At 34.9% G+C, this 24,944-nt stretch overlaps 1 protein-coding gene across 1 annotated transcript; it reads left to right on the top strand.

Moving 5' to 3' along the window:
- Positions 1-160: 160 nt before the first annotated feature.
- Positions 161-22,077, top strand: LOC106160922 (arylsulfatase B-like). The gene is made up of 9 exons (XM_087018423.1): positions 161-286; positions 5,370-5,500; positions 6,024-6,183; positions 8,367-8,479; positions 12,590-12,703; positions 12,925-13,050; positions 18,366-18,492; positions 18,659-18,812; positions 19,113-22,077. The coding sequence occupies exons 2-9, from the start codon at positions 5,390-5,392 to the stop codon at positions 20,119-20,121; spliced, it is 1,914 nt and encodes a 637-aa protein (XP_086874549.1). The 5' UTR covers positions 161-286; positions 5,370-5,389; the 3' UTR covers positions 20,122-22,077.
- The last annotated feature ends 2,867 nt before the right edge of the window (positions 22,078-24,944 follow it).

A 24,944-nucleotide genomic window follows, 5' to 3' on the forward strand; every position in this document is an offset into this window, starting at 1 on the left:
GAAATTCTAGGTATTCAATAGAAATCGACTTGTTATATTAAATTCCAGAATATCTCTTAGACAGGGGAGTATGAAAGCGCTTGCTGAACATCAAGAATATGAGTCATTTAGAATTTTATTCAAGTACCTGGAAATTAAGTGGCTCCTCTTGGATAAGTGACGTCTATCTTGCAGAGCAAGGTCACCAGGTGAGAGATGAATTCCCGGGAAATTCTGATCATTCATCTGAAGACGCATATTCGTCAGGTATAGGTTCCCCTGGCAAACAGAGAGATATTCGAGCAAAGTATGTTACCCAAAAATTGACAGAATACATAATATTGCATATTTTGGGAAAATTTTGTGGAGCAAATCTCACTCTTGCGGCTTTTCTGTGTATTAGGGTCGTTCACGACAGGTGTGTTATCATCCATTTGTACACGTCGCCAATGTGAAATATGCCATAATTAAATATTTATGACGATAAGGGTCCAGGTAGTGACTGAATGAGAGCCTTTACACAGCTGACTGTTAGATGATTTAGATAATTGTTATACTGTAAGTAGAGATTGTTTACGAGTGACAGCTAATGAACCAGGTGGAAGCTAGGATTTTAGGGGGGGGGGAGGTAGGGGGTATGTTCAACCTTTTGTTTTATTTATGCATTGTATTTCATTTGTTTATTATTATTTTTAATATTCTTTTTTTTTTTTTTTTTTTTTTTTTTGATAACTGTTTTTTGTCTGCTGTATAAGAAAGGCAAATATGTAGGAGGATTTAGGAGTTATAAATGATAATAATTTAAGCTTTGAAAAATATATTAGTGAAAAATGCAGGAAGGCCAACTCTATGTTCGCAATTATCAGAAGAATATTTCAACATTTGAACTCTAAGACATTCCTTCCTCTCTACAAATCACTTGTACGTACTCACCTGGATTATGCAAGCTCAGCATGGGCACCACACAAGAGCAAATTCATTGATCAAATCGAGGGAGTGCAGCGTAGGGCTACAAAACAGCTACCGGGTATGAATAACCTTAGTTACCCAGAAAGATTACGTAAACTTGGGCTACCAACACTTAGCTATAGGAGGGTGAGAGGGGACATGATTGAGATGTACAGTACAAACTAGTCACTGGGATATACGACAAATCAACTAGAGACTTTATTAAATTATGGTCCAGTCATTCACATAGGTCTGGTAATAGAGGAAATTGTTTCAAGCTATTCCCTCAAAGAGCCAAATTAGACTTGAGAAAATACAGCTTCACTGTGCGTACAACACAAATATGGAATAGCCTACCCTATCAAGTTGTCAGGGCAAAAAGCCTTGGCTCTTTTAAGAACAGATTAGACAAGTAGTGGGATGACCAGGAACTCAAATATGACAATTATAGGTCCAAAATTAACATCATCGGAAGTCACAAGTTAGTTTTGGAGGAAGAGTCCGATAAGGATCCAGTAGGAATCTGAATCAGAAATCAACGCTAATCTAATCTAATCTAATCTAATCTAATCTAATGTAATGAGAAAGGATATATGATTTTATTTTATTCATATAATGATTAATGGAGAGGCAAGTCAGTTGCCTCACCCTTATGTTTTATTTGCTAGGTGCTCACTGCAGGTCATAAACTTCAAATAGTCCTATGTTAAAGCATTACAAGCCAGAAGCCAGGGTTTTCCCAATAAAATCTCAAATTTAATGGATTTTCCACAGGGTAAACAACATTACCCCTCCCCCCAACTTTCCAACCTTGCATCTTCTTTTTCTGATACTCACCATAACTCTTTAACAATTTTGAAAAAAGGTAAATGATTTAAATTCCTGCTTAAATCGTGCTTTAAACTTCTGAAGATTGCAAGAGTCTCAGGTCAGATCTGACACAAGAGCCTGCATCATTTTCAAACTGTGTTAAGATAGCTGACCACTAAGGTTGAACAGGAGGCGGTGAATATGATTATTTTTTCCATATTGATTAAGGCCATTTTTATGTCAATATATGTTTTAAAAGCTTCATGCTCTTAGGATGCATTAAAAAAACTGGCTTTAGTCACTTTAAGAGCTTTAAATGCTATCAATTATACCCACATCAAGGGAAAACATAGCACCTTGAGTGGAGGGAGGAATCATGTGCCAGTTTGATTCTTTATTTCTCTTTTACTTCCTGCCATCCTGCAAAACTATCACCTCAGCATCCCATTTGTAAAACAGCATCTAAATCAGACAGTGTCACTAAGGTATTGTCTGCATAATTCTGAAATAATGACCTTTGTCTGAGAAATATTTGCCCCAATGTAGACAAGGTGCAGTTTCAATTACATTATATTTCTCCAACAAAGGCTGTACTTGCAGAACTGAAAATTTGCCTTTGTAAAATTTGCAATTTTCTGGGGTATATTTACAGTATAACACTGATGAGACTTTTCCGACTTTTTCAGGGTCATTTGGGTCATTCTTGTGAATCATGTTCCCTGGACCCCTGGCCAGTTTTCCTGCTTTTTCAGTGAGGACTAGTCTTATCCCTAGATTACTACCTGGATGAATTTTATATCACTGGTGCATCATGTTTGTCACGATAACCTGTGCACAAGTTGCCAAACAAGATAGACGAGAAATCTGAATTTTCAGGATTAAAAAAGTTAATGAAGTCTACAGCAGATCACTAGTAAATTAATGGTGCAGGGATGAAAGAAAATTAGCTGGCTTCATTTTGACATCTTGACAGCAGGCATATAACAAAGTGATACATGCCTGGCATTTAATAACATTTGCACATTTAACATTCTACTTATACATTTTTTTTTTTGGGGGGGGGGGAGGGGAGTCTCCTTGGATCTGTCATTTTAGAGATACAAAAATATGTTGATGCTCTCTCAGTCTGATTTGCAATAACATGTAGGTGCAGTGACATAATTCAATAAAAAGGAAAAAGGGGCTTTAATGAAGACAAATACAACAGGGGATTGGTGTTGATGTTAGGAATTGGGATTTCCCAGTTTACATTTGAAATTTTTTTCTCTTTTATGTGAAAATGAGAGTTGAAAAGGTTGCTGGAATATATATATGTATATGAACAGATAGAAGATAGGAAGGTGTACTTATTTAAGCATTCTCTGTTCCCATCCCTGCTATATAGGGTCATGTTCATAGTTTTTGCATGTATTTAAAAAAAGGACTTCATAGTTATTCTTGGATTTTGTTTTTATTTCTGAGTAAACATGTGTTTGTAGCCTTGTAGAAAATTCACTTAGTTCCTGTATCCATTGGTTTTATCTTACAATACCAGTTTAGTATAAAAATCATGTGATATACACAAATTATTTTATTTCTGAGTAAACATGTGTTTGTATAGCCTTGTAGAAAATTCGCTTTGTTCCTATATATATTGGTTTTATCTTACAATACCAGTTTAGTATAAAAATCATGTGATATACACAAATTACATGTATTTCAGCTTTGTTCTGAAGATGTTATCTCATCAATATCACTTGACCTACTTTGGGCTATTTACCTGGCTCTCTTTATGACCCTTTTATCTTTGCAAGGTGATAGCTGTTAAAGCATGTGACCTAATAATGTAAGTCTAAGCTATGACAAGCATGTACACCTCTCTCCCTCCCTCCACTCGCCTGCTCACACACATGCCCTTACCTTTGGTCACTAAACCTACTATCAGTATGAATTAGGAATGTGGAAATAAACTTTTAGTAAAGTATATACTGAAGGTGACTGCATTGGAAGTAGCAATCTGGGCTTATAAATTTCTTTCTTTCTTTCTTTATTTATTTGTCACTTTGAGGAGTTAATGAAAAATAAAGAGGTTTGTTTATGGGAGGGGGTCTTTTTTTACCTGGTTTTACTCAACATGTTACTGTTTTAAAACTTACTGATGTTTGTACACTGTAATATGTATTTTTTCAGCTTTGAAAATTTAATTCAGTGACTGTGATAGTGAGCCAACTCACCAATTTTTTCATTTTCATAGCATCATATATTTCTTTTTCTTCCATACTACATTTCCCTGCCCAACTTGACTGCTCACAACTAGTTTCTAAGCTTTGCCCTGGGTGTTTGATTAATATGATTTGTATAGTGAATTTTTATTAGAAGCATTTTGATAATAAAAATGCTATCTAATGGAGACTTAGAATGTGTCTTAGCAGCCTTTTTTTTAATTGAATGCTTTTTGTAATATCCTTTCATTAAACAAAATGTGGTCAATCATTTCCACAATTCATCATGAGAAATATGGATAAGGATGTATACTTGAGTTGAAGCTGGTTTATAAATATCTATACTTTATACTTGAGACATTTAAATATTACATTTAAATATTTTTATTCATTCCATTCCTATATTGTTTACAGTCAAATGCAGTAAAGGATGTACTGTATGACATTTTAATAAAAAAATGGTGGCTGGAAATTCTGGCCTTTTTAACCAGGTGTAAAGAAAGTGTGCTTATTATAAATATCAAGAATAATTTGAAATTCTCTCTCTCTCTCCCTCTCATCCTCTCTCTTTTTTCCCCTTATTTTATTTACATGTATATACATTTTTTCTGTCACAGTCAGGGGATTATATATTCTACATGTACAACCCAGTATATTGTGTGCACCTTTGAAACTGTATATCAGTAAAACCAATGTGTTTTTGTGTTAAAACTCCTTGGTAAAACTGACTCCAATATAGAATTGTAAAGATTTTTGAAACTTGGAAAGTGGAAAAGGCAATGTCGTTTTATGTGTCTTTGAAAAATTTGAATAACATCTAAAGTTATGTGAGATTATTAATAGTCATTAAGAGAGATTTGCAAATTTATAATATTAAAATAGGAAAATACAAACTTTATTCAAGGTGACATATTACTAACCTTGAAGAGTTGCTGCATGCAGTGATGTTTTACCATTTATGAAAATAAATGTATGCCTTTGTTGCTGTGATGTTTGTCTTTGTCATAATCTTACTTGTGCTGTGAGATATATAAAATCTAATGAGGTTTACAGATTTCTATGCTTTCTCGTGTGCACTAACTAAAAAATTGTCCTCACAAGTTGCAAGTAATGTATATGAGTCAAGTTCTCCTGGATACTCTCCTAGGGTTGTGTTACTTCTATATGACATATGACAGTACAGCTATTCTGAGCCTTGAAGTCCTTAAAAAATTTTCTTAAATCAGAAGACTTAGAACTATAATGCTCCATAAAGAGCGACAAAGTGCATAAGCAGGGAAGAGGTGAGTCACCTCTATATAAGAGGAAAAAGATAAGAAGTAGGTGTTTTAAATCACTTACAAGTTGAGGCTTGGTGAATGTAAACAAACTCTACGTGACGTGATGTTGATTTTTATGTGATCAGCTAATGTGGTTGCATCTTCTTTCTAGGGAGTTTCCACTGAAGAGCCATGAATCAACAGACAGTTTTCCTGATAATTGTCTGCACTTGGTGCCAGTTGCAAGGTGGCTGTGCCCAGAGTTCAAGGCCACATATCATTGTAATAGTGGCAGATGATTTGGTAAGTTTACCCTTGAGATGCAGTCACGTTACTGTTTTAAAACTTACTGATGTTTGTACAGCGTCTCTTTGATGTCCGTACCAACTCTGCTATCCTTTATTTTTAACATATTGAATGTTTGAGCAAATGAATTGAGGGTGAACATTGAATTGTATTCAAACTGTCTTATTCCAGTAAATAGTCTTTTACAAATCTTATAAAGTTTATCTTTCATTAAATGTAGCATTAGTTGATTGTTACAGTATCATTACTGTATATGTCAGGTCTCTTCGCTGTACATATTCTAACAGTTCCCCTGTTGGTTTTAATCATGGCCCTCTGGCCCCATCCACGAACACGCATGCATGCATGTACCTATGTACACAGTGATGAAACGAGTTAATTCACTAAATAGCATATTTATATCCATATGCCAACATTATTTCCACATTATTTGCAAAGATACAAACAATTTAAAAGTTGTGTTTATTTCAAATCGTATCCAAAATATGAAAATGGACAATAAGTTATTCTCATATTTTAGGGCTGGAATGATGTCAGTTTCCATGGTTCTAACCAGATCCCTACCCCAGCTCTGGACACTTTGGCCTACACTGGGGTGATGCTGTCTAATTACTATGTCTCTCCAATCTGTACTCCCTCTAGGAGTGCCCTGATGACAGGGAGACATCCTATTCATACAGGTGTGTGTGTGTGTGTGTGTGTGTGTGTGTGCGTGTGCACATGTGTGTGCATGCTACAGAGTGTGTGTGTCACAGTGTCTCTGAATGTCATAGAGTGTGTGTGTGTGTGTGTGTCACAGAGCATGCGTTTTTGTCATAGTTTTATAGAGAAAAAAAAGGATTTTCCTGAAAATTTCATCAATTTTCCCATAATTGATAAGGTTTACCCTATTTCAAATAAAGGTCCATTAGGCCATTTTTTAGTTCAAAATTGTCAGCTTCCATCTCCAAATATGGCCCGCAGAGGGTGCAATGTTATCTTTAAGTGCCCAAATGGAGATTAGGAAATGTCTTGCAAGCATGGTGCTAGGAGAGGTAAGAAATGCTAGTCACATTTTCTAAATATAAATGTTACCTGCAGTGCATAATTAAAGATTGATGGTGATTATGCTATTAACCATTTAAGGAAAACCATTATGATTCCATAACTTACAGAAAATATTGGAAGGCCCAAAATACTGGTTTAGTTCTAAAAAAAGTCTGGTTGGATTCTTTTTTATTTTTTTAAGTAATGGATTTATTTATTTATTTTTTTTTTTAATTTATTTATTTATTTATTTATTGTGAAAATTTTCACATATTGGCATTTTCAACTCCATGTGCTTTTGAACTCCATGTGCCTGAAGCCCTTTACTAGTTATTTTTTGTAATGATACAGTATATTGTTTTAAAGTTGGTGGTGATTGTGCTGTTTAGCATTATGTAACCTATAAAAAATTTTTGCACTGCCCCTATAAATGCTCTAAGAGAAAAACTGTGTTACCTATTATTTTGTAACTTACAAGAATAATTAATAGGATTGACATACAGTTGACATTGGAAAACCAGCTTGATTAGATTATTTGTCTTTCTTAAAACTTTTGTGAAATTTTCATTTTATTTCTTTTTTTTTTCATTTGTAAATCACAGGCATTTTTAAGATGTGACTTGTAATTCCCATCCACCAGAAGCTCTGTAACAGTTACATTTCCTATATTTCCACAAAAATGGTGTACATGCTGTTAAGCATTATGTAATGTTATTTTGTGCACTGTCATCATTTTTCTCATATCTGGGATTTTCAATGTTGACTGTGCTGTTAAGCTTCATATATTCTGTACATCATTGTTTCTAATTTTGTAAACCCAGCTTTGTGTCAGGTGATATATTGCTGCATATGATCAGTCTTGAATGTCCCTTGTGGATAATTACTAGCTGTGAGATAGGAGTTGTTAAATCATTTGACTCATTAACTAACAAGTGGCAATGATATTTTATAACCAGGTTAATTAAACAGGGCCATAAATTTCTTAGCCATAGTGTTTAAGTGTGCACAGACTTTCTCGGAAATCCTTAATCCCAGCATTAGGTAATATTGCATCAAAATTGACATCACAAAAACCAAATAAAAGGAAGACCACAGAGGTGCTTCACAGAACTTAAAGCCTCAACTGAGAAAATTAGTCTGATTGGATTAATATCATTATTTTGAAGTTATTTGAAGTTTTTTTTTTTAACATTTTCCCCTGTATTGTATGTCTGACTTTCAAGAACATAAAACATACCACATGATTTTGAATTCTTATGTGCTTGAAGCCCTATGCTAGGTACTTATTCTGAAGTGGTGGTGATAATGCTGTTAAGCATTATATGATGTTCTTTTTAAATTAACAAAAAAATTGCTTAACATTTTTTTCCTGCTTTGTCTGAACAACTGACGACTTTGCTGCCTTGTTTTATTCAGTAGGTTGAAATAGCCCAGTTTAAATGGGACTAACTGTTTATAATCAAAAATAATATTATGCAACACAAATATGATTAACATGTTTGCTTCTAATGCATATTGTCTATCTTTAAGTTGTGAGTCAATATCAAAAACTTTATACTGAATTGAAATTCAGGTGGAATTTTCGATGAATTATCAAGAGCATCTGTAAAATAGCAGTTCCTTCTTGCTTTTCATCTTTGTGGTATTTATGTTATTTACATGCGCATGTTATTACAGCTGATATCTAATGTCATGATCTCTATAAATTACATAGGCTGGTCACAATCAGACATGAAATAATTTTGCATAGTATGTTTTTTTAAGCAAAATAAATAAATAAGTAAAATATGAAACAAAAGAAAATTACTGTTTTAAGCAAAAGTGTATATATTTTCAGGCCTCCAGCACGATGTCTTGGTGGGTGCTGCCCCCTATGGTTTGGGACTGAATGAGACCATCATGCCTCAGTATCTGAAGCAGCTCGGCTATGAAACTCACATAGTGGGGAAGGTAATGAGAGAGGATTTTTAATTACAGACAAGTTTCTGTATATATTTTAACAAGATGAGCATCTGTCTGCAGGCCCATAGCCAGCAATTTCAAAAAGGTTCTTTTTCTGAAAAAGTGGACCTTTTTCCTTAAAAACTTCATGTGCCTAGATCAAATTTTACCCAGAGAGGACGTTTTCCCAGCAAAAGGGGCGGTTCTTTCAAACCCCCGAACCCCCCCCTGGCCTGGTCTGTGACATAGCTGTCTCTGTTGCTGTCGCTGCCCGATGCATGACATTTGCCCTGTAACCTCCAAACCATATTTTTGTTTGATTTTAAAGTTACTAAGTGGCTTTGTTTGGTAAAAGGGCAGGTTGCTTTCGAAAATTGGCATGATCGATTTACATTTACAGTAATTGTTCTGTTTTTTTTTATGTGAAATTTTCATTTTTCACACATTAGCATTTTCAGTGGCTTTTATATCCCATGGAACTAGGTTTTCAATGTCCATGTTACCTGTAGTACATCATGTAAGAGGATAAGAAGGATTATGCTGTTTTAAAGCCTTATGTAACAGTGGATCAAAATTGACCAAAACATTATTTTGTGCACTTTTTCCAGCATAATGTCTGAACATTTGATAGCTTTGCTGCCTCGTTTCCTGGATGCTGTCTGTATATTTGCCAGCTTTTCTGTCTAGTTTTAAATTAAAATTAACGGGAAAAGAATTTTCTTGACATTCACCAAGAAAGGAAAGGTTTATGGGAGATGAATGCACAGCCCCAGCATACTGCATATACAGTAGATCAAAAGATAATGAAAAATAATAATAAGTTAATTGAATTATCTTGCCTTTAAAAGATCTTCAAGATACTAATGGTATTAGATACGTTATCTATTTTGACATAAAATGAGGATAAAACTTATTTTGTTTCACAATTTTAATGATAATCTAGCAAATATACTGGGAAATTGGGTCATTGACATACCTGCTTTTCTCCGTAAGGAAATTCATCCAAACTTTTTCATCGCCTTTTGAAAGAGCTCAAATGATTATGATATTTAAAGGGATAACAATTATTCATTTTGGCCAAAAAATGATTTTTCTTGGGGTAAAGAACAATTTTCCCATAGACTTGCCCTTCAAGAAATCGACGGAAAATAGCTCTTTTTCAATTTTGAATGGGCACTGTAGAAAACATATAACAGTTAAAGCTCTCAAATTAAGCACATATGTGTGATATCATGTGAAAAATAAGTTCTGTAAATTTCAATCCTAGCAGTTGAGTACATTTTGAGACAGAATGCTTTAAATGTGCAGCAAACCGTAACGCTAATCCCTTCAAGATCTCGACGAAAACCGGAAGTGCGTCATGACGTCACTCGCTTGTACTTGGAAAGCTGCTGGGTGATTTTCCAATGAGAAATATTCCGTAGCTTATACAAATGTTCGGAAAATGACCATGCAGATAAAAGAAAATTCACTAATCAAAATTGAAACTGTGTAATTACATAGAAAAACATTGTGCATTCCTGACCTCGACTTGTCAGTGTAAACAAATTGTACTGAACGCATCGCAAGCAAGCACGTGAATGCCGCGTTTGATACTTTGTATCAGACACTTCATTTTACTTGACAACACAGTGTTTACGATGGGCATGACAGGAAAAACAGTGCAAAAAAACACGCACTTCCGGTTTTCGTCGATTTCTTGAAGGCGTCGATTTCTTGAAGGGCGAGTCTACCTCCCAATGGTTAATGAATCCATTTCTACATTCAAAGTTAGTCCCTGTTTTTTTTTCTAAAAAGTTTTTTTTTTTTTTTGTAATATTCTCTTAAGAGTTTTTTTTTTTTTTTTTTTGTAATATTCTCTTAAGAGATTATCACAAAGTGTAGCCATCTATTATAGAGGTCAAGTGATGTGATGGCAAGCATAAACTCCAGAAAAAATGTGTTAACCGCCATTTTGGTGGTAAAATAGAATTTATTATATTTCTATGATTTGTTTGCAATGTATTTATAGTAAAATATGGATATCTCACAAACAGTTGTTATCCCTTTAAGTGTTAAATTTGATTTTTATTCAGGTATTTCTTTCAAATCCAACATTGTTTTGGAAAATTTTCATTTTTAATGGTTTTGTCTGAGATTCGTGAGAAGTTACGGTATGCTAAGTGAAAGAATTTACAGTGTGTTAAAAGTCGGGTATGTTAATTTTAATCATGGAGGATCAGCCAGTCTGGAAATGTACTCAGTTCTAGTGAAACCTGTTAATCTAAAGGTGTCCTTGTACTCTCTTTTTAGGGCATTGACACAGTTGTGTCAGCGGTGCTATCAGCAGATTTAGGTCATAGATAGCTACAATGTTATGCAAAACAGTGGCTCATAAATTGATACCCATCATTTATGCATGGCAGTGGCTCACAGATTTGCATTTTTTTGTTTCAGGGTTTATCACAAACCTTTTAAAGTTAAAAAGTTCTGTTGGACAAAATATTTTCGGTATGACATCATCAGTTTTTGTGCATAGAATATTGATTTTTAAAGAAGAGGTTTTGGGGAATAATTAAAGTGCTTCACCCATCAATAAATATAATTGCTGATCATATCCCTGATGTATGGCAATGACTTGATTTTATTTTTGTGAATATTACAGTTATAACAGTTGTTTTTTTTAAAGTCATTAAGTCATAAAATTTGACCATTTCCATCAAAAGGCAGCAACTGTTTTGTCAACTTATAGCTGTATTCTATACCATAAAAGCACAAAAAATGCTGCAAAGAATTACATTTTTAACACTTCCAAATTTTAATTAAAATGTATGTGAAAAATTGATAATTTATCTTCATTGAAAAGATTGAGTCATTACCGTGTACACTCATAATATTACTGACTGTGACCTGAAAATGACCTGATAACAGTTTAAGAACAACTTGATTAGATTAGGCCTGTTCACATGAGGTATGTCAAGGCTGGAAGTTGTGCCAACTGTGGTAATCAGATTTATTACTCAGTCTTTTCTCTGTCTGAGGTATAGTGGGAACTATGGAGAAAGGGACACAAATCATTATTAGCATTTGACTATTGTTTTATTTATTTATTTGGGGGCGGGGGGGGGGGGCAGTTTCCCACCTTAAGCAGCTGCAAGACCCCCAAAGCCACCAAGATATTTCTTCCTACTTTTATTGCACAACCCAAGAGCAAGTCTGGTGGTTACGACTGTGTCATTACTAATTGTTCACTTCTGTTGAAAGCATTGTTGTGTATAAATCCTGTAAAGAGAAGATGTTTGTTATGAAGTCTAAGTGAAACAGGACAATGGTTTTGAACTATTTATTTTTTTCTTTTTCGCACTGTCACTGGCTCATTCAGTTAGGATATATACCAGCATTCAATGTTTTAATCAGAAATTATATATATATATATTATAAACCCAGTGGCTGCTCAATGTTTTTAAGCCACAGCCCATTAAATTAATGGGAAAAGGCTGGATTGCAGCATGGCATAGGGCAAATGAATTTGTTTAAGTATTGTGTATTAAGTATTGTGCTAGGAGAGATGAATGTGTCTGGCACAGCCATCACAATTTTTATTTTAATGTTTGACCTTTTGAGCAACAAACAAACTTAAAGTGTACATGTTTTTATAAGAAATTTTTTCTTTGTAGTTGTTGTATTTTTTCAAGTGCAAAATTTGTCTCCTAGGCCATTTTAAAATTTGGACAGATAAAAGGACAGTGTATAACATTGATATTGTCTGTGAAATGTGTATTGAGATAAAAAAAAACACAACATTAGTGCTAGATACCCTTGCATTGTTGAAGACTCCTGAAAGTTTATTTTTATATTTTTCCACCCCAGTTCCACTCTATGTCTCCACCACCTTTTCTCCACTGACTAACAATTTACAATTTATTTTAAGCTGTAAATGAATTTTATGCATGTGTAAATATTGTGTGCATACATGTGACTTGAGAGGGTTTTTTTAAATTTACACATGAGAAAGTATTTATATGTTAAGCTGCATTATAACATTGATGTGTGTGTTTGTGTGTGTGTGTGTCTATATATATATATATATATATATATATATATATATATATAACCTCTTTTCATAATTATTCCTCACAGTGGCACCTTGGGTTCTTCAAGAAGGAGTACACCCCGACTTTCCGTGGCTTTGACAGCCATTTTGGCTACTGGCTTGGCGAGGAGGGCTACAACAATCACAAGGCTTATGCTTATGTATGTACCTCAACTAACTAATGAGTAATTTAAAAGATATCAATTAGACTGATTTCAGTATTATGGTATGATGTGCATTGTACAGTATGCCTTTTGCAGAAATTTCAAACTGTCTTTCATTATATGGAGCAAACATAGCTTTTCATTTCATTACTCTGTTTGAGAAAAAAAAAGAAAAAAAAATTATTACCAAAATTATAAAATTCATCCTGGTTTTCCAGCCAGGAGCATATGGTCTTGATTTCCGCCGTGATATGGCTCTGCAGTCAAACTACAGTGGGAGGTATTCAACAGAACTTTTCACTGAGGAAGCCACCAAAATAATTCAGAGACATGACACCAACAAGGTAAACTTTTGGAAATTTTTTACTATGGGTATTTTTTTTTAATTTCAATACCAGCCTAGCCACTGGCAATACCATTAACCCTACTTCTCCGCAACTAAGACCCATACATTCATACCTTTAAAATTTTATGCACTTACTCCCACTGGTGGTAAAATACCAGGACACGGTCTCACCTCTCAGATTCTTTAGTTATTTTTTTTAATATATATAATTGAAGGCGCTGGTGGTACCCATGGTTTTAGTCCCAACCCGTATGTTCCGCTGGCTCCTGCGGCTCTGCCGCCAAGTCATCGTTACTGCTTCTCCTCCTAGACTACAAGGGCCTACGTACCCATCTCTTGGATTTAGGTCATGTGTAATCTTAACTCGATGCACGTAAAAATTTGGGCATAGTCGGCGCTGGGGTCTAGGTGTGGCGCTTGTTGCAATGCACCCTTGTCCAAAATTGGCACAATTATATGCTAAATATCTACCATACCGAAGGAATTATGGGAAAAATTTCTACAGACGGCTGATTGAAAGTCATATGTGGAGATTTCAAATATGCCCTTGGATTTGACCTTTGACCTTTATTTCAAGGTCAAACGGGCCAAAATTTTCTAAAAATGGAAATTTTTTAAGATAGAAAATTTATTTCTTCCGATTTTTTAGAAACTACACAGACCTTACTTATAATATTATGGGCAGTTCATCTTTCATCTCCGTGAGTTTTGGGTAAATTGCTGCATTTTCACGGGAGTAGCTGCCATAAAATACTGAAACTGAAAACCCTCTCTGATTCAGGGACAGTAAGTGCTCTTGTTTTTTGCATTCTGTAGAGCATGTCAAGCCCAACACTGGAGGTGGCGTCCATTTTTTTGTTTTCCATATGGTTTACGAGTTATGCTGTATCAAAAAGTACATTGTGGTGGTGAAAGTAAAATGTGCAATACGGTAATATGTATAAAATTTCAAACGTCTGGAAAAGATAACATAAGGCTTAGCGAGGCAGACAACTTCTGGTCAAAAATGACATTATTTCATGAAATTCGAACATCTGGAATTTCTGAGCACCTCCCATTTCATGAATATCAACCAAAATTATCTTGTCTTTATTTCAGTGTGATATCTATATTTCACAATAAAAACATTGTGAATAACTCATAGAAATATAATATGTTTTGTTTTACCATAAAAGCGGCAGTTATAGCTATTTTTTCTGATATCTGAGCTAGTCTTTAGACCACGTGACCTCCATTGATGGCTATACTCAGTTAAAATCTCTTAAGAGATTTTAACAAAAAACCAAACTTTTTAGAAAAAAACCAGGGACTAACTTTGAATGTAAAAATGGATTCATTAACCATTGGTAAGTATGGGAAAATCGTTGTTTACTCTAGGAAAATTAATTTTTTGGCCGAAACGAAGAGTTATTATCCCTTTAAGTTCTTCTTTACTAAATTTATGGCACATTACTGTAACTCCAAAATTGCAATATTTTAGTCCCTTATATCCCCAAAACTGGCAGAGATAAGGCCATAGTTACTATTGAAACTCAAATAGGAAGTCATATACTGGCAATCTAAATGTGACCTTAAAATTGACCTTTGACCTACTTTTAATCATGAACTGAACTTTGCATTATTATAGTCCCTTACATCTCCAAAACTGGTAGAGATAGGGCCATAGTTACTATTGAAGTTGAATAGGAAGGCATATACAGGCAATGCAACTGTGACCTTATAATAGACCTTTGGCCTATTTTACACCGTGAACTGAACTTTGCAACTTTTCTATCCCTTATATCTCCAAAACTGGCAGAGATACGCCCAAAGTTACTATTGAAGTTGAATAGGAAGTCATATACTGGCAATCCAACTGTCACTTTCAAATTCACCTTTGACCTACTTTTTCACCACGAACTGAACTTTGCAACATTTTGGTCCCTTATATCTCCAAAACTAGCAGAGATAGGGCCCTAGTTACTATTGAAGTTGAATAGGAAGTCATATACTGACAATCTAAAAGTGACTTTGAAATTGACCTTTGGCCTACTTTTCACCATGAACTGAACTCTCCAAAACTAGCAGAGATAGGCCATAGTTACTATTGAAGTTGAATAGGAAGTCATATACTGGCAACCTAACAGTGACCTTGAAAGTGACCTTTGACCTACTTCTCGTCATGAACTGAACTTTGCAACATTTAGTCCCTTATATCTCCAAAACTGGTAGAGATAGGGCCATATTTACTATTGAAGTTGAATAGGAAGTCATATAGTGGTAATCCAACTATCACCTTAAAATTGACCTTTGGCCTATTTTTCACCATGAACTGAACTTTGCAACTTTTCTATTAACCCATTACAGTGACGTCATATTTGCTCCGTAACACTCGTCCAGCGGCCATTCTGGAGGGAAAGAACGACGGGGAATAGTAGCGTAAATATAGGTGAACCAGATAAAATGAAATAATCTTCATATCGTGATCAAGTACACCAAAAGGAAATAGTATATACATGTGAAAACTTCAGCTGATCAGCGTGATGGACCCATATAAACTCAAGACAGTCCAAAGACGTGAAATCCTGACCTACCCCTGTATCCCAACATCGTGGAATGTTGTCAGAAGCTAGTTCAGTTATCTTGTACTTCATTTTTCTTGTTCATTGGGTAATAAAAGTTATAGTTTTAGAGAGTTTACTGTGTAATCATAAGTTCAACCTTTCATAGAAGCAACTTTGTACATAAAGGATAGATATAAGGAGAAATTTGAGCTGACTATCGGGATCAACCCTTACGGACTCAAAGAAGAGAGTATGCAGGGTTGTGACAAGAAATATTGCTGTCAGATATGATTTAACTGTACATCATGAAGCTGTCAGAAATTATTTCAGCATTCTTGTGCTTCATTTTGGTTCATTAGGAAGTATTTGTAACATGACTGTTGTTTGAGAGTTCAATATTTTACCATGAATTCAACCATTCACAGTAGCAACATTGTTAGCATTTTATTATTAGTCCATACCTTCACAGAAGCAATGTATTTTTCAAACTTATGACATTCAATGTAACATAACAACAAGTCAGTTCATGAATTGATCTTTATTTGATTGAAAATATAGGAAAATGCACATTTTGTATGGATAAAAGTAAACATGAAATGTAAAACGTTGCACAATTCAATGACAGATTATCAGGGTCCCTTTCCTTTTGGTTGATAACACTGACATGAAAAATATTTCCATACTTTTAATGATGCAATGCAACATGTACATGAGCATATTAAGTCGAATCAAGCCACCATAATTTGAGAAACCTGTTTAGTATATTTTTTATCTATGTCTAGAGAAATGCTTGATTGAAGACTCACAATTGATATGTGCTGTGTGGGTATGTACATATAAGGCCTTAGATGGTGTTACTAAGCAGTTTGTAATTTTATTTAGGAGAATTCCACAACTGGTGGTCACAATTAAAAAATGCACAACCTACATGTACAACAGCCATCTGTTTCTGCATATCAGACCATCTGTGGGAGGTGCACCATACAAAATTATATATTTCTTGCAAACTTTTCCATTTAGCCTTTAAAAATATGAGAAAGAAAAAAGTGTTTTCATTTCTTCTTGTGCTTCTGCTCACAATTCTAAATAAATCGAAAACCTATCCTTGTTGTATGCAAGCTATCAGGACAACAACTTTAAAACAACAAATGAACAATTAAATAAATAAACATATCCAATTAAATAACTCCTGTCATGCACTGAATTTCACTCTCCTGATGTTCAGATCCTGTCTTCTCAGCTGGTCACAAAGATATAAGAATATTTTTTCGCTGCTTCTACCTTGTGTACCTGTCACCTTTTTTTTTTTTTTTTTGATAACCAAGATTTATTTGCACCCAATCATTCAGTGTGGCTTGGTGGGAAAATGTCAGATCAATTTCCTAAATGTAAATTAACAAAAAAAGGTAACAATAGTTATTTTTATTCATATTGTAACTTGCATCATAATACAGTAGGAAAACACAGAATTCAACATTTTTCAAATTCATTTCATAAGTTCATTCAATTAAATGGTACCTGAGCTAGAATATATACTTACAAAACAGATTTACTCCTAACACTACACTAAATCTAAAATCAAGCCACTAACTTCCAAATACACATGACACAGGTAATTGATTTAATTGGCCCAGCTGAGCTGTGTACATTGTACTGTAGCCTTGACACTAATTGACAATAATGCTAACCAGGTATTAAAGAGGTAGATGACAGCAGATAAAATCCAAAGAGCACCATAACTGATAACAAATTACACCCAAGGCAATAAGTGAGTCTTCATAATGAAAGTTGAAACCCTGCCTGGGTATTTCCACACGTTTTTACAACACACTCTCCACCAAGACTTTTTGGGCACTACTAATATGCAGTGTACGTGCGCTCATATCACCTCGGTCATTGGTTTTCTACTTTTTTTCTTTTATGGTAAAGGCTGCACAGCTGGGTCTTCATTCTTTGCTGTAAAATAAATTAGTTTTATCCTTTACTTGTCCGATGAGTCTTGATTCAAAGCCACTCCTCAGTCTCTCCTCCGTTTACGGTTTTCGTCCCTACACCTTGGATTGTTACCACTGCAGGCAGTCTGTGAACGCTTGTTAAGTTATTTATCTTCTCTCGATCATATACCCTGCAGTAATTTATCATTTTACTCGGTTTAATATCAAAGAAAACACAGAAATTAAATGCTAAATTGTACATGTAAACATGATCATGCGCAGCAGACGATTCCGGTCTCCCTCCAGTATGGCTGCCGTTTGTTTTGATGACGAGGGCTACAATGGGTTTATACATTATATCTCCAAAACTAGCAGAGATATGACCTTTGACCTACTTTTTGCCATAAACCGCATTTTACAAATTTGGAATAAAACTAATTCAAATTTTTACCCATGATTTTGTTTTAAATGGTAATTTTCAACAAAAATATTGAGAACTTTTGTTTACAGCATTTTGTAGAGCTTGTCAAGCTCAACACTGGAGGTGGTGTCCCTTTTTTTGCTTTTCCATACAAATGTACTTACTCCAGCAGTGGTATCACCTCTCTGATCCTCTAGTTTAAAATATTAGAATATTCAATTTTATTTTGAGTTATGTAGCGTTCATGAAATTGACATCAGGTGGTATATATAAGTTGCTTAGAAAGTTCAGTATTTTTCCAAACTTTGCTGGTGAAATCAGTTAGTTAAGTAGTGATGTCATTATACAAGGAGCTTGCCAGAATTTATACTTGTATCTGTAAATAATGCCTATAATGTATTGTTCTTTATTTCAGCCCCTGTTTCTGTATCTTCCACACCAAGCAGTCCACAGCGCCAATCCATGGGATCCACTTGAAGCACTGGACAAGTATTATAAACTGTTTCCTAACATTCATGATGAAAATAGGAGAAAATTTGCAGGTAAATACTGCAGCCATGGTCTGTGATTATAATACATGTCAAAGCAGAAATGAATTTCTTTTTTTGTTATTTTTAGGGTTAGGGGGAGTGTTTTAACACCTATAATTTTTAAAGCTACTTAAATTGTCTTTTTGACAATTAAATTAAATTGTCAAATATTTTGCAGCCATGGCAGCTGCCTTGGATGACTCGGTGAAGAATGTGACCAAAGCTCTGAATGAACGGGGCATGTTGAACAACTCTGTGATAGTGTTCAGCACAGATAATGGTGGTCCTGCTGCTGGTTTTAATGCCAACCATGCCTCCAACTGGCCACTGAGGTGCTCATTCTCTCTCTCTCTCTTTCTCTTTCTCTCTCTCTCTCTCATGTATTCACTCACCAAAACTTTTCCTCAGTAATATACTGCTGTACAGGTGTAGCAGCTAAATTTGGCATTGTATTTGTATGGCCAACATCCAAACATAATATGTCCAAAATTGATGAATTTTGTCATTTCTTTTTGAAAGACTCTCAATTGGCATTGTACTTAAGTGATTAAGAAATTGAAAGAAATGTTGCTAATGAGCCTAATGTCTTGTATTTCACATCTGTACGTGTACCTTTCATATTTGTTTTCTAGAGGTGTGAAGGCAACACTTTGGGAGGGAGGTGTGAGAGGCGCTGGCTTTATATGGAGCCCTCTCATCAAAAATTCTGCCAGAAAACTTCCTGATCTCATGCACATCTGTGACTGGCTACCAACCCTGTATCATATTGCCGGAGGAGACTCATCCACACTAAAAAATCTTGATGGATTCAATGTGTGGAATACTCTATCACTGGATGCCCCCACCCCCAGAGTTGATTTGCTGCATAATATTGATCCCATGTTGAATTACTCAGCTGTAAGGGTTGGCGAGTACAAGCTTATCTTGGGTCATACTTATGGTGGTACTTGGGATGGCTGGTATGCTCCCGAACAATACCATCTACTGGATGAAACAAAGCTCGATAGAGACTCGCAGCAGTACAAGACATGGCCAGACATTTCTGATACAGCAAAAAACACTGTGAAGATGACACAATCTGAGACAGGTAATAAGAAAAATGACATATCACATGAAGTAAAGCCCGATGGACGAATACTTCTCAAGAGGAGCATTGGATATTCAGACCAAAAGAGTGATTTCATGCCATTTTCTGATAAATTGGCGGCACATATTGGGATGTCTGCAATTAATTCTGGGAAACATGCAATGGAATCTGGGAAATCTCTAAAAAATCATGGAATTGAAAATAATGTGGTGCTAGACAAAGAGCTTCTTGGCATTGTGTCCCGATATATTCCAGTAGATGTGGACACGTTTCACCTCACAGTGACTCCAGATGTGGTGACTTGTGGAGCCAAGCCTGCCAATGCTAGTACCAACTGTCAGCCCACGATATCACCCTGTCTGTATCACATAGTGAAAGACCCTTGTGAGTACAACAATATAGCAAATGAAAATCCACAACTCGTGGCAAAAATGTTGACAAGACTGAAAGAATTCAATGCTACTGCAGTGCCCCCTAGGAATAAACCACAGGACAAGAGAGGCCTCCCTATGTTCAATAATGGCGCCTGGGTACCATGGATGGATGGGCTATGAATTTTCCATTTTTTCTTGTTAATTTTTTTCTATCTTTTGTATTCTTCTGTATCCCTTTTTTAAAATCTCTTTTAACAGTTTGAACTTGAATTGTTCACAGTATTTGTTCATCATTTTGATGTGAAATGATGTTCTTTGCATGGGTGCTTGATGTTATACATCATCATCATTTATTAACGTGTCATGTGTATAGAACACTGAGCCCTTCGGGCTTATAAGACACTTGTTGCATACAATTTTTCCTGTCTTAAATCAAAAATCTTAACAATAAATTTTGCTAATTGCCTCAAACTTTTTTCCATTAAGTCTTCTATAGAAATGTCATTTGTATAATTTTTTTGAATCTCCAACTTTTTATAAAATTTATATCTTTCCTCTGTGTAAGTAGTGCACCGAAGTAAGAAATAACTCTCATCTTCTAGTTCTTTTTTGCATACTTGGCATATTCTTTCATTTAAAGGTGTATTTGTATACCGTCCAGTTTCTACATGCAAAGGCAAAATTCCCAATCGAAATTTTTTTAAATGTCATATATGTTTGAAATTAAGGAAATTTCAAAATGTCTTTTTTCCATTTAATTTGGACTTTTTCATAAAAGAGTTTTTTAATGTATTCTATATCCACAATTTGTTTGTTTAAAAAATGGGTTTCCATATTACAGAATTTGAGTATCTCTCTTACCTCAGAGGAACAGTTTTTTTTTCCCCAATTTGTAATCTTCTAAAAAAATCTGTTTACCAAGTCTTTCATTTTGGGCGAGTATTAAATTGTTCCAAAGTCTAAGTATGTTCAACCACCTATTAAATTTCAGTGATATCCAACCTGAGTTGTACAGACTAATTTTTGGTGTAAATCAGTGTACTCCTAAATAGTATCTTAACGCATTGAACATAACTTTTTCACAGGTTTCACTTTCTGAAAATCCCAAGCCACACAACTGTTAAACAATTTTTGGTATGTGGAGAATCCCATTTGACCAACCTTTTTTGATTTTGCTATAATTAAACCCAGTGCTAATTATGGATGAAAGCAATCTGAAAGTCAAATGCATTTCTTTTCTCCATTTTCTGTCATTGGTCTCTGGGTTAAAAGAGTGTACTGGGTTATTTCTTTTTATCTTGTATGTTTTCATATTATATTTTCTCCAACTATTTGATCACCTGTTTTTGTTCATCATAATGATTTTTTACTTAATTTACTGTAGCATAATTTTTCTATAATTGACTCAGAACAATAAAGGCTGTCCTTTTGTTGTCAGATTTTAATTTGGTGGTTCTGGTCTGTACATTGTAGATGATGTACTCAGGATTTTTACAATCCTTGGAAGATAATCTTAGTTACCTGACACTTTAGGATTGGATGAGATCTGTCAACATAATGTACAAGTATAAATAATATTTGTTGTAAGTTTATACCATAGAAAGCACTTGCCTTTTCTATAAGTTTTCCAGATTTTTTTTCACTTTTGACTGCTGTCCCTGGAAAGTGGTTTTTGCTTCCTGAAAAAGGGGAAGGCATGCGCGTTATCTTCTATTTCCAATTCCTCAAAACTGACATGCACAATTTTATTTCTTTTTTGCGTATCTTGATATCTTCTCACATATCATCAAATTGTTTTTGAGAGACAAAAGGTAGATATAAGATAGATTAGTCATTAAGACCTTTAGAGATTATAATAACAACACTGTTTCCTCACAAACAGAAAATTTCCTATTTACTATTTTATGATAAATATTTTTATTGTATTATTCTTTTTTCAGATATTATTTCTGAATATTTCTTAGAACATAAAATCAAGTGCAATATATAACAATACTTTTTGTATTATACTTTATGATACATTGGGCAGTTTATTCTTATTAAGGTGGAGGGGCTTCTTGTTCAAATATTTTATTCAGAATAGATGAAATCCACATTGGAGATTTATTTAATAAATATGCACATACTAGAATCATACCAATGGGTATCCGTCTCAAATGTGTGTTACAGCATGTATAATTGTACCACCAGCGTTAGCGCTGGCGGTACACATGGTTTCGGTCCCGTCCGGATCGTTCCGCCGGCTCCGCCGGCTCTGCCGGCTCCGTTGGCTCCGCCGGACGGCTACCGTTACCGCTTCTCCTCCTAGACGGTAAGGGCCCCCGTACCCATCTCATGGATTTAGGTCACCTATAATCTCAACTCGTTCCACGTAAAATTTGGGCTTTGTCGGTATTGGGGTCTGGGTGTGGCACTCATTGCAATGCACCCTTGTCTAAAAATGGCAAAATTAAATGCTAATTATCTACCCTACGGAAGGAGTTATGGGAAAAATTTCTATAGACGGCTTTCCAAAAGTCATATGTGTAGATTTCAAATATACCTTTGGATTTGACCTTTGACCTTTACTTCAAGGTCAAATGGGCCAAAATTTTCAAAAAAATTAAATTTTTTACGAAAAAAATTTTTTTTGCCCTGTTATTCAGACACCACACAGACTTAACCAATAATATTATTGGAAGGTGTTACCCTTCAGGTCATCTTTCATCTCCATGAATTTGGGGTCAATCGGTGCATTTTCACGGGAGTAGCGGCCATAAGATACCGAAACTGAAAACTGTCTCTAATTCGGGAACCGTTAATGCTAGAGACCCATTCTTTTTTGCATTTTGTAGAGCATGTAAAGCCCAACACTGGAGGTGGTCTCGGTTTTTTTGTATTCCATACGGTTTTCGAGTTACGCTGTATCAAAAAGTGCATATTGGTGGTAAAAGCAAAATGTGCAGTACGGTAATGGATAATAAATTTTGAACTCTGGAAAAATAAAACATAAGGCTTGGCAAAGCAGACAACTTGTGTTCAAAAATGACATTATTTCATCAAATTTGAACTTCTGAAACTTCAGAGCACCTCCTATTTCAAGAATTTTGACCAAAATGACATTTTTTTTATTTTAATTAATTTTTTCTGTACGAAATTTAAGGCACATTATGGTAACTCCAAAATTATAACATTTAGTCCCTTATATCTCCAAAACTGGCAGAGATAGGTCCATAGTTACTATTGAACTTGAATAGGAAGTCATATACTGGCAATCTTACTATGACCTTGAAAGTGACCTTTGACCTACTTTTCACCATGAACTGAACTTTGCAAATTTTTCTTCCCTTTTATCTCCAAAACTGGCAGAGATAGGTCCATAGTTACTATTGAAGTTGAATAGGAAGTCATATACTGGCAATCTTACTATGACCTTGAAAGTGACCTTTGACCTACTTTTCACCATGAACTGAATTTTGCAAATTTTTCTTCCCTTTTATCTCTGGCAGAGATAGGTCCATAGTTACTATTGAACTTGAATAGGAAGTCATATACTGGCAATCTAAATGTGACCTTAAAATTGACCTTTGACCTACTTTTCACCATAAACTGAACTTTGCAAAATTTGCTTCCCTTTTATCTCCAAAACTGGCAGAGATAGGTCCATAGTTACTATTGAACTTGAATAGGAAGTCATATACTGGCAATCTTAATGTGACCTTAAAATTGACCTTTAACCTACTTTACACCATGAACTGAATTTTGCAAATTTTGCTTCCCTTTTATCTCTGGCAGAGATAGGTCCATAGTGACTATTGAACTTGAATAGGAAGTCATATACTGGCAATCTAAATGTGACCTTAAAATTGACCTTTGACCTACTTTTCACCATAAACTGAACTTTGCAAATTTTGCTTCCCTTTTATCTCCAAAACTGGCAGAGATAAGTCCATAGTTACTATTGAACTTGAATAGGAAGTCATATACTGGCAATCTAAATGTGACCTTAAAATTGACCTTTGACCTACTTTTCACCATAAACTGAACTTTGCAAAATTTGCTTCCCTTTTATCTCCAAAACTGGCAGAGATAGGTCCATAGTTACTATTGAACTTGAATAGGAAGTCATATACTGGCAATCTAAATGTGACCTTAAAATTGACCTTTGACCTACTTTACACCATGAACTGAATTTTGCAAATTTTGCTTTCCTTTTATCTCCAAAACTGGCTGAGATAGGTCCGTAGTTACTATTGAACTTGAATAGGAAGTCGTATACTGGCAATCTAAATGTGACCTCAAAATTGACCTTTGACCTACTTTTCACCATAAACTGAACTTTGCAAATTTTGCTTCCCTTTTATCTCCAAAACTGGCAGAGATAGGTCCATAGTTACTATTGAACTTGAAAAGGAAGTCATATACTGGCAATCTAAATGTGACCTTAAAATTGACCTTTGACCTACTTTACACCATAAACTGAATTTTGCAAATTTTGCTTTCCTTTTATCTCCAAAACTGGCTGAGATAGGTCCGTAGTTACTATTGAACTTGAATAGGAAGTCATATACTAGCATTATAAATGTTACATTAAAATTGACCTTTGTCCTACTTTTCACCATAAACTGAACTTTGCAAATTTTGCTTCCCTTTTATCTCCAAAACTGGCAGAGATAGGTCCATAGTTACTATTGAACTTGAATAGGAAGTCATATACTGGCAATCTAAATGTGACATTAAAATTGACCTTTGTCCTACTTTTCACCATGAACTGAACTTTGCAAGATTTGTTCCCTTTTATCTCCTAAACTGGCAGAGATAGGTCCATAGTTACTATTGAACTTGAATAGAAAGTCATATACTGGCAATCTAAATGTGACCTTGAAATTGACCTTTGACCTACTTTTTATCATGAACTGAACTCTGCTAATTTCTTTCCCTTTTAACTTCAAACTTGACAGAGATAGGTCCATAGTTACTCTTGAACTTGAATAGGAAGTCATATACTGGCAATTTACTGTGAC

The sequence above is a fragment of the Lingula anatina genome, chromosome 7 (genome assembly GCF_051362555.1).
Source record: "Lingula anatina isolate TDL-2025a chromosome 7, LinAna3.0, whole genome shotgun sequence".
Taxonomy (NCBI): Eukaryota; Metazoa; Brachiopoda; class Lingulata; order Lingulida; family Lingulidae; genus Lingula; species Lingula anatina.